The sequence below is a fragment of the Poecilia reticulata genome, linkage group LG9 (genome assembly GCF_000633615.1).
Source record: "Poecilia reticulata strain Guanapo linkage group LG9, Guppy_female_1.0+MT, whole genome shotgun sequence".
NCBI lineage: Eukaryota > Metazoa > Chordata > Actinopteri > Cyprinodontiformes > Poeciliidae > Poecilia > Poecilia reticulata.
In genome coordinates this window covers 26,357,540-26,367,851 of record NC_024339.1, presented here as the reverse complement: position 1 = coordinate 26,367,851, position 10,312 = coordinate 26,357,540, and the positions used below count along the sequence as shown (strand labels likewise).

The window sequence follows — 10,312 nt, the reverse complement described above, 5'->3', positions numbered from 1 at the left end:
AGAGGGATCTTTGACTTTACCGATCATGAGAGACTTCTTAGCTTTCATCTCGGCAAACCCATCAGGGAAACCCTTTCACATTATTTGGACTGAAGGATTGCTTTCTACATATACATATAAATCAGCTGGTGCCTTTCTGCATCTTTGTTTCCCCTTGTGTCTTCATACCAATAGCACTGCTAGAAATATATTTAAAGGAAGAAAATCTGCAAATGAATTAGAGGCCGCAAAAGTTACAACAAACAATGACAGCATTGGGGAAGTGCTGGTGAATTATGAAAGGTTTCAAAAGATCTTTTATGCTGCTTCTTAAAAAAAAAGTCCTCTGTCAATCAATCAGTACATGATATATGTCTACTTGACTGACGGTCTTATCTTGCCCTATGATTCATATACGAGAAGGATTTTATTTTTTCTTCTGTGTTCAAAAGTACAAGGTGAGCAGTGGTCAAGCATCAACGTTTTCAACCAATTTGTAACTAAAAAATTGTCACTTTTTGCTGAAAAGTGAATGGATTAAGCAAACCATTTAATTCTTCACCTACATTTTGACACATTTCTAAAGCAGACTTATCAAAAGAGCAATTTTTGTAGTCTGTCAAGTGTATATGACTTCAAAACCCACATTTTGTTTTCTGGTTTGGTTCACAAACTGTTAAAAACTGCAGACTGTTCCTACATAGGGAATGTATTTTGAGATGGAAAAAAAAAACAACTTGTCAAGCAAACGCTAAATGTCAGCTTACTCAAAGCTCTCTCCAACTGCACTCTTTGTCAGTCCCTCATTACCATTCTCCATTGCTCTTGGAACTTAAATAAGAATATTGTTTTCCTCTCCGTCTAATTATGTAATTTCTGCCTTTTTGACAGTGCTTCCTCTCTCACACAACAGCTCGTTGTGTCGCTGCTTCTGTCATAAATGAGCTGATGGGACCAAATCAACATTGAAATCAAATTAAGGCCCATTGTTGGTGCATGTGACTAGAAGGGAAGGGGGGATGGAGGGACTGGAAGGGGGTAGAGGGGTGCACACCGAAGAGATAACACAAATTGGTTTGGCATAAAAGAAAATAACCGAGTGGGGAGGATGGGAGGGATATTTTTCCTCAAAGTACCCAATAGAATTTCCACAGATGCATTTACTGAACGTTAATTCTTGCTCGAGTGTTTTGGGAGGTTTTTTTATTCTGATTGCACTTTTATTTGTGTCATATTTCTAAACTCAAATTAGTTCATATCTGTTAAGCTTGGAGTAGTTTTTTTTTTTTTTAGAAAGGTCACCATCAGCATCACTTTTCATGGACATTTGGTCAAGCAGATGTCCCCGGGTGATTGGACAGGCAGCCGTCAGAGGACGCTTTGTGATAACTTGGCCCTGCCTGCCCTGCTGTGACATGATAATAATGTGCTCATATCCTGCTGTGACTCTCCTGATCGGCTGACAGTTAAGCACAAAAAAAAAGGTCTGAATTCATTAGTTACAGAATGGCGCTGCTGCAGACCTGCTTAGCATTCAAATTAAGGATCCCCGCTTTTCATACGCACTGCCAGTAAACTTAACACGTTCATAATTTCAAACACTGGGTAAGAAACAAAAATACTGCACCCATATAAAAGCGGAGTTTGATCTATTTCACATCAAAACAGTCACCTCTAAGATTATAGTAAATACTCTATGCTGGTAAATAATGAATGAGTCAATAACACTGTATCAGTTTCTACCTCTCCCTCATTACTCACTGCGCACTCACATACTCAAATGTGCTATAACCCTGCCGTATCCCTGAGCAATTAGTTGCTCCAAAATATCAGGGGGCTAGTTATTCCGGCACGTATTTCATATTTTATTAGTTTACTCTGAGGCTTGCATGCAGACCAAGCTTTAGCAAACACAGCCTTTGCAAATTTCCCAAGCTCCTCTGCAGTCAGCAAGTAATTGGAGAGGGAGTCCCAAAGGGTCCTCTCGTATGCCGCCGAAGCCTTTGCCTCCTGACAAGTTGAAATGGCAATGGGGTTAGATATGGAGGTAGGGAGAAGTGTTTGTGTGCAAGCATTTGTGTCTGTATGTGTGCGTGCAAAAGAGGTATAAGAGTGGGAGTTGGGTAGATTAGTTTGTGTAAATAACTCTGCAGTTTCTGGACACTCGCTGGTTGGCTGGGAAGCCATCTGGTTCCCCCACCCCACCACCAGCAGCCTTTCCAATGATTTCTGACGTCTTTGGGGGATGTCAGAACCTGTCCTTGGGGGGATTTATTCGGGGAGGTGGGGAAGACACAGCATGAACACCAATTTAAGGCCCTGCTGGTGAAAATTAGTTAATTAACTCTATCTCTCACACGGAGAGAAAGTCCCTTTGTAATGAAGTCTGCCATTCAACGCAATCCAAGCCTTTTATTCCAAAGCGTTGCCAACTATCAGCTACTGAAATTAGCAGGAACAGTCGAATGCAGGACAAAAGCTTTAGAAGCGAATCCACAACATTACATAACCTAAAAACAGTAAATATGGTTTGAGGCTAATCTTGGAATTAGAGGCTGAACAGAAAAACGCCTCACAGCTTTAAGCCATATGTCTTGTCTGCAGCTGGTGCTACTGCAATAAGAAATAACATTATATCATGATGTGATTGCAATGCAGATTAAAATGTATGCACTAACTAACAAACAGCAAAACACAGATACACTTTTTACATAAATGTAAATGGGTATTTAATTTACAACACTTTCTCAATTAAAGTTCATCAAGTTTTCACACTGATTCTGTGTACTGACACAAAGTGGTCGTATCCCTCAGTGATGATAAAACGTAGATGGGTTGCACTGCAGCCCTTTAGCTAAAGGACAAAAACACATAAAACAATAAGCTTTATTAGTAGAACATAGTGGAATGGCAGGCTTTTGCAACAAAACACAAAAATGTTTTTCAACCTACTGAAATAGAATTCAACTGGAGGTGTCCCTCTGTGCGTCCCAACTCTGTAAAGTAAAGTAATGGCTGAATCTCAGTTACAATTTTTTGGGACTTCCAATATAAATGTGAAACAGGAAAAAATGTGAACAGACGTGTATCTCACCTTCCTGTGTGACAGGCTCAAAGTTAGTCGCATTTGATGAGGTATTCCTCTCTATCTTTAGATGCTTAACTGTAACAGAACAAAAAAACAAACAAACAAACAAACAAAAAACAGATGGATAACCAATCCATCTGTTTTTTATGTGAACATAGTTTCACATAAAATATGTGAAACTATGTTCAGCGGGTGGAGGAAAAAATATACCAAGAATGTTTTGAATTGGTAAACTGGGGCTAAAGCATGTTTTCCCTCATCAGAGTTAAATATATATTTTATATCTTTGAATTTTTGGAGATTTACATCATGCTATAATGTTATTTCCTAATGAAAAACACACCTCAAGTGTTGCTTTCGTTCCTTCATGCACGTTTGAGAAATCTTTAAATCTCCTGTAGTTGCTTCAGCTTTCTTTCAGGATTCCTAATAATCTTTGAGTGAGCTTTTAGCATTGACTGAAAGTTTTCACTCATCTTTGACAATTTTCCAGGCTTTTGCTTTATTTATGTTGTTTTCCTTGGTCTGGTCTTCATTGTGTTGTATGTTCACTAAAGTTCTCAAACAAACCTCCAAGGCCTTACCAGAACAGCTGAAATTATGACAATGATAAGTTACAAGTAGGGGGACTAATTGCAAAGTATGTGTTTTATGAAGACAGAAGCTTTCATAGCATTTAATTTAAGACAATATGAGTAAAGAGGGACATAAGTGCTTGATATGTTTTTTCATTGCTCATAGAATCCCAACAAAATACAATAAAGAAGTTGGTACGTGCAAATCAAATGCAGCTGTCAAAATATGATGTAAATATTTTTTTTACGAAAAGAAGCAGTAGGTTAAATCTCATACTGTTGTAGCTGTCCATTATCACGGTAGAAATGTTGGTCGTTTCAGGAAAGCGAATGATGAACTCCTGAGGAAACATCCCGGTGGAGATCCAAAACGTTTTATTGTTTCTAAAAGAAAACGGGAGACGCAATTTTAAGCAAAAGCGAACAATATGGCTCATTGAGAGATGCTAATTAACTGCGGTATTACGTAGGTGTATTGACAAAACATTAATTCAGACAAATAAAGCACTCACCCATCAGTGATGTTTTCGGGTGGGTGATTCTCGTCGCTGGATGAAGCTAAAACAACGTGTGCACCAGAAGAATCAAGCATAACTATTCACTCAAACTGTGTAAAGAAAACAACGACGGTCTCGAAAAGAATATACGTCAACTGGTGTGTTTTCTCTTTGGGTATTTGGGATATGTCAAGCTACAATCGTTGCCAAGCCAACCGTTCCGTCGCGCAGTATATACGTCACGTGTTTCCGAACGTCACAATTTCCGACGCACGTTGCTAAATTAGCCAAAAGCTAACTCAGAATCCTGACTCCAACGTCTGCAAATGGCAAATGGATGCAAAGAAGTGTTATTTGCCCGTGGAACTGGACAGGCAAGTTGTAAACATTTCTCAGAAAAACATTAAAACATATTAGAATTATTTTCAGGTTGCAGCAGATTTGTTTTATGTGAAGCTAACACGCTAAGACATGAAACTAACGTTGAGTCTAGCTAAGTTGGGTAACAAGGGAAAAAGAAATAAATGGAAATACTACTTACACCTGATAGCGCCAAATGTGAAATCTTAAGTTATTTTATGTAAAGTTGTGTATATAATGAATCGAGAGGAGTTTACTAAACAATACAGAATCATAAGGGTCATTTTTAGGAGTCTGGATTGAAACATAACAAATAATTCCAAAATCTTTGATAAAATGCATGGGGTACCAATGTTTTTGTCGTCTTTCAGAGTGATGATTCAGACATCTGGGATGACACCGCACTTATAAAGGCATACGATAAAGCAGTAGCATCTTTCAAGGTAAACTGGGTGCACGTTGGCTTGTGCTCATGCAAAAGCAAAGACTACTGCTCCACTGCTTTGGTCTTCTCTCTTTCTGTGTCCCAGACTGCTCTAAAAGGCGAAGATGAATCACATGCGTCAAAGAAAAACCAGCCAGGAAAGAAACGAAAGAACAATAAAAAGAACCAGAGCAGAAAACGTACCAATGCGCCACCTGATAAAGAGGTAAAGAACCGCTTTCAGTGTCAGCTTTTAAGTCTGCATGTATAATGTAAAGCACAAACATAATTATTCTCTTTGAACATTCCTGCCCTAACCTTCTTGGTTTGTGTCAAGCAAAACAAAAAGGTTTTGCATTTAGATTTTATTTAGGTTTATAAAGCCATATGTAGAAGTAGTTATCTGTACATTCCTTCAGATTAATGTTTTAAACATTTGGTAACAATTAACTCAGCACGACTAAACTCATTTTCTAATTAAATGAATCTGGATTACCTGTTTAATATGTTTTTGTGTTGATTGTTACTTTTTAAAATTGTGTTTGTGACATGGTATATTTCCATAAATAGATGCAAACAAAATTACAATGCAACATTTTAAATCAGGGTCAAAGTTCACCACCATTTATAAAAAGGTTGACAGACTTGACAGTCTTTTGCTACTTGTTAATTTTACATCCATTTTTTTCTGAACTACCAAATGTTTGGGCAACAATTGTTGGTGAAAGTTAGTCCTTGTGAAATTCATGTATTTCTGTCTAAATGTGATATCAGACACCAGTCAGCCTTCAAGGTAAATTAACAGAATTTAGATAAACATATAAATCAACATCAATGTGGTTGGTTCTTTAATGGTAAATGCCTGGCTTTAAAATTAATATCAATATGAAAAAAATATTAAACTTAAACTGTACCTTATTATTTAAAATGCAAAATTGAAAAAAAGTTTATCGTGGAGTTACCTTGTATCTGTGCTATGCTGAACATAAGTTTAATAGCAAAATAATTAAAAACTATAAGAAGCATACACCTCTACGTACAAAACTAGATTAAAATGTTGTCATTAATATTTTCCTTTGAAAAGGTCTGCATCCTGCGGCTTCAGCGCTGCAAATGGCTTTTTGGACCTTCCACAATGGCTCCTAATACGTTTGGCTAACGATATGACAGAATATTTCCATTGAAACTCCACAAAAAACACAAAATGCTAGTAATATTTTTTAGATAAATTTTTCTTGCTATGGGTTGGAAACAATGTATTATTATTATTATCATTATTAGTGCTATTTATTTATTTTTAAACTAATATCAGAATCTCATAAAATAATATGTATTCAAAATTTTTGCAAAAGTTTATGTTTTACTTTATTTTAAAACCTAAAAATATAATCACAATAGTGGCTGTTCATAAATAATAATAAATTTCCTAAAATATGTGACATAATAGCTACATAACTGTTAGAGGTTTCTGAGTCTTAACAAAATTATTTATATTTAGGACTCACTGTCCTAAATATATTAGGATTATATACATGATAATCTCATGTATATAAAATTATACATGAGATTATCATGTGCAATCTATATAATCTCACAGAATGTACATGTATGTACATGTGAAGTTATGCCATATGTTATTATGCAAAAAATAAATGATGAAGTATATTCCATATCACATCAGTAGCAATCCATCATATTTTATAGTGCGTAGGGAGTCAAGTTAGTGTTTTGTCCAAATCTGGGTAGTTTAAAATGTAGACCAGTAGAAAGCAAACTCTGTTAAGCTCTGTTATGTGCACTTTGTATTGTGTTGCAGTGGAAGGTTGGGGACTCTTGTAGTGCTTACTGGTCAGAAGATGGCCAGCTCTATGCAGCCACCATCTCCTCCATAGACCAACAGAGGGGCACTTGTGTGGTGGTTTATACTGGTTATGGTAATGAGGAGGAGCAGAACCTTGACGACCTGCTGTTGGAGATTTCAGAGGCTGATGAAGCAGCAAATCCTAAGGTAAGCTAGTTCAGGAATTAGTTATATGCACTGCATAACTAACATTTATAATACAGTTTACAGTTCATTATTTTTTTCTATGCCTTGTTTACCTTTTTTTTTTCAAATCCTTAAATGTGTTTCTTTAAAAATTTTCTTCAACTTTAGAAAAAAGTCAATATAAAAATATCTACTGCTTATAGGAAAAAGTGGAAGAATCTTCTACAGAAGAGAGCGACAGGTCGTCCACACCAAGCCAACACAAACAGCATCCACACGGTAAAACCCAGAAGTCCAAAACTCACAAACACCCGCCTTCTACGTGGCCTCCCGGTTTCCCCGGGTTTCCTCCTGGACCTCCTCCAATGCACGATTTTGGACATGTAAGCAATAGCACTCATTAGAGAAGTTGCATTTTTATTTAATTCTCAGCAAACCTGTTTGGTTCTAGAATGATTTGTTTTTATTATTTTGAGGGTTTATTTATTCTTCTTTAAGCCGGGGAGAAAGTTGGCTCTTTGCCACATTAAGTAAAACAAAACGTAAACAGTAAATCGCTTACAATGAGGAAAATAAAACGGGATCATAAACAAAGCCCTCTTGACATTTATTGTGGAGGCATTGGATTGCAGTAAATTCAACTGGCACTTGCCTTGATGGTTTATCTTGCTAACACTTTCAGTTGCATGTGATATATTTCAGAGTTAAAACTACAAGGACGGAGGTACCTCTGTCTGCACCCATTTTGTTTTCGATGAAGTTTATTTAGGTTAATGTCGGGACCTTTTTTGTCGACCTAGAGTTGTGTACCTGTCGAGTCATTTTTAAAATTTCACAGCTGTGTGTCTTTGTGGGGGGTTTTCTCACAGAGGGAAAACAGACGATCTGCTGGTCATGGACCTGTACCTCCATCCTGGCCTCCCATGATGCCTTTTGGTCCTCCTGTAAGTTTTAAGTTCGAAAGCATGGCATAATTTTTACTAAAAAGATTTTTTTAAATATCAGGATTATTTGATTTGAGAAGTACTTAAGAAGTTCAAATGTCAATTAAGAAGAGAATAAACCTCATCAAAGAGTAATAGAGATGTGACAACATAGAAAGAATCTTTCAAATTAAATCTGCTGCACAATGTTGTAATGTTGGAAACAGCTGCACATATAGGTCAATGGTGCTTTACAATATATAGTCTGTTACATTATCTGCTGCCTGATCACTTTCTGTTCCTCAGATGATCCCTCCACCTCCACCAATGAGCCCCGACATGGTGGATGATGAAGCCTTGGGTAGTGTGCTCATATCCTGGTACATGAGCGGATATCACACAGGATACTACCTGGTATGTGCTCAGAGGCCAACTGGCAGGTTATGAACTATAACATGACATTTACAGGTTAATATTAATCAAACTTGTTTTATTGGTATATGTGAAATCTCTGGAAGAAGTGCTCTGGGAAGAGGTTATGAGCTGTTAATCTTATCTACTGTAGATGTCTCTCTGCATGCAAACACTGTGGATAAAACACATGTACAGGCATGCTTTAGTGAGTCAAAGCAGGGCTGAGGATCAGCCACACTGAAACAAATAAAAATGGCAAGAATGTCATTGTCACAATGAAGCTCTTTAAAATAGACTTTTTTTTCCTTTACATTGCTGTCAATTAGACTGGTATTTGGCCAGGTTGCATTCAGTGTGTTCTACTTCGGATTGCAAATTTCATATATGATATTGGTAAAGTACGGCAAGCTATCGCAGTTCTCATCTATGCAAGGAGTTGCATCAGATTCTCATGCGTACTCAAGCACCAATCAGTTACTGTTATTTAAAAAGTAAAGGTATTATTGTTATTTCTACTAAAGTCTGTCATTCAACACAATTTAAGTCTTAATCCAAAGCTTTGCCAACTATCAACTTGTTAGTAAAGCGGTTAAAATAAAGTTATTTTTCTATTTATAGTTTTGATTTTGTTACTGAAAAATATACATAAAATGTCTGGTACTTTTACAGGTGCTCTGAGTATCATCCCTTTATGTTCCTCTGCTATTTATAGAGCAACATAAATATTACATGCTAACATTTGCTGGGTACTTTGTTGGTCTCTTTGTTGGGCTATCTGCTCAGGTTGAGTCACATGCTACACAGACAGGTCACTGGCAGTTTGCCAAGTGTAGTTTTAAAACTGTTGTCAGTCCTTGTGCACAGCAGTCCATGAGTGAAGTATTTTACACTCATCAGAAAAATACTTCACCATCTTTTGTCGGTTAAAAATTCATGCCAGCTGAATCAGGTTCTGCTGATGTAGCTTACAGCAGGAGAGCCTGATCGTCCTTGTTGAACAAGTTCTGTAACGTCAAAGCTCCTGATAAAACAATCTACAGTCGTAATTCATCGTTTTTTTTGTCTTCAGCTCTGTCATTCCGACGTGTGTCAAAGGTACCAATTGGCATGTATCTGTTGATGTGACACAGCATGGGGCTACCAAAGTGTCTCCCCTTCATTAAAAGAAAAGTTCTGGCGCGCTTCAAACTTCAACACCATTACTGTCTGTGTATTTCAAGACCTCATATTTCCAAGTAGCTGACTTACCATTTCTTGTAAGTAGGGGGAAAAAATTATATGCCTTCTTTCTGTCAGCTTACTGGCAGTTTGCAGCACTATCTGTAAGGATGTGGACTCCGTTAGTCTGTACAGGTGGATACGATTCTTGTTATTGTGGCATCTTTTGTGCTAACTTGTTTTTATTCACAGGAGTGGACTTGGCTAATAATAATAAACCCAGATTCCTGATAATAATAATAAAATAATTATCTGGTATTCCAATGAAAGTATGATCTTTTTTTGTATAGATTTTGTTATCCTTCTATACTTTAAGGTGGTAGTGTAAACTCTTTAATGCTTCTCATATCCAATTAGTCTTTAATGTCTCATGTAAGCTTGAACGGCTTTACTTTTTTCTCTCATGAAAACAGGGTTTGAAACAAGGACGGAAAGAAGCAAACAAGTGGACAAAGCTGCACCACAAATGAACCATCTCCAGTGCAGTTTGACTGACTGTGGGCCTCCCATGGACCGTAAAACAAAAGTCTGAGTTACGTTGTGTCCTCCTCAAGGAGTCTTTGAAGATAATGTTTTGTATTCTTTGTAAATAGATGAAATAAAGATTGTGAAGGTACACAGAAGTTGGCTTGATATTTTTGCTTTGTGACTCCATAAAAGAGAAAACATTAAAGGCCATGCACAGTGAAGTTCATAGTTGACCAAGCTTCAAACTCCTTTAAGGTTTAAGGTGGTAGTGTAAACTCTTCATAACTTCTCAAGCTTTACTATGTTTGTTTTATACTTCTTATATCACGTTTAGAGGTTAACAAAGCTACGGGTGCACCTCGATAAATTGGAACAATCA

General features: G+C 37.0%; 2 protein-coding genes across 2 annotated transcripts; one reads left to right on the top strand and one right to left on the bottom strand.

Annotated features, from left to right (window-relative positions):
* Positions 1 to 2,371: 2,371 nt before the first annotated feature.
* On the bottom strand, positions 2,372 to 4,345 carry hspb11 (heat shock protein, alpha-crystallin-related, b11). Its single transcript, XM_008418949.2, has 5 exons — positions 4,155 to 4,345; positions 3,920 to 4,026; positions 3,074 to 3,142; positions 2,932 to 2,975; positions 2,372 to 2,833 (listed from the first exon to the last, which is right to left on the bottom strand). The coding sequence occupies exons 1-5, from the start codon at positions 4,232 to 4,234 to the stop codon at positions 2,741 to 2,743; spliced, it is 393 nt and encodes a 130-aa protein (XP_008417171.1). The 5' UTR covers positions 4,235 to 4,345; the 3' UTR covers positions 2,372 to 2,740.
* A 32-nt stretch (positions 4,346 to 4,377) lies between these two features.
* On the top strand, positions 4,378 to 10,088 carry smn1 (survival of motor neuron 1, telomeric). Its single transcript, XM_008418950.2, has 8 exons — positions 4,378 to 4,513; positions 4,871 to 4,942; positions 5,030 to 5,149; positions 6,740 to 6,931; positions 7,114 to 7,293; positions 7,780 to 7,854; positions 8,140 to 8,247; positions 9,879 to 10,088. Exons 1-8 carry the CDS (start codon positions 4,466 to 4,468, stop codon positions 9,933 to 9,935), a joined length of 852 nt encoding a protein of 283 aa, XP_008417172.1. The 5' UTR covers positions 4,378 to 4,465; the 3' UTR covers positions 9,936 to 10,088.
* Positions 10,089 to 10,312: the final 224 nt, after the last annotated feature.

Excerpts from the sequence above, each read along its gene's own strand:
- hspb11 (XM_008418949.2), bottom strand. The coding sequence starts at position 4,234 with ATGCTTGATTCTTCTGGTGCACACGTTGTTTTAGCTTCATCCAGCGAC. Across the intron at positions 4,027-4,154 it reads CCCGAAAACATCACTGATGG|AAACAATAAAACGTTTTGGA; the intron begins GTGAGTGCTTTA and ends GTTTTCTTTTAG. Across the intron at positions 2,834-2,931 it reads TCCAGTTGAATTCTATTTCA|CTAAAGGGCTGCAGTGCAAC; the intron begins GTAGGTTGAAAA and ends TTTGTCCTTTAG.
- smn1 (XM_008418950.2), top strand. The coding sequence starts at position 4,466 with ATGGCAAATGGATGCAAAGAAGTGTTATTTGCCCGTGGAACTGGACAG. Across the intron at positions 6,932-7,113 it reads ATGAAGCAGCAAATCCTAAG|GAAAAAGTGGAAGAATCTTC; the intron begins GTAAGCTAGTTC and ends TACTGCTTATAG. Across the intron at positions 8,248-9,878 it reads ATCACACAGGATACTACCTG|GGTTTGAAACAAGGACGGAA; the intron begins GTATGTGCTCAG and ends TCATGAAAACAG.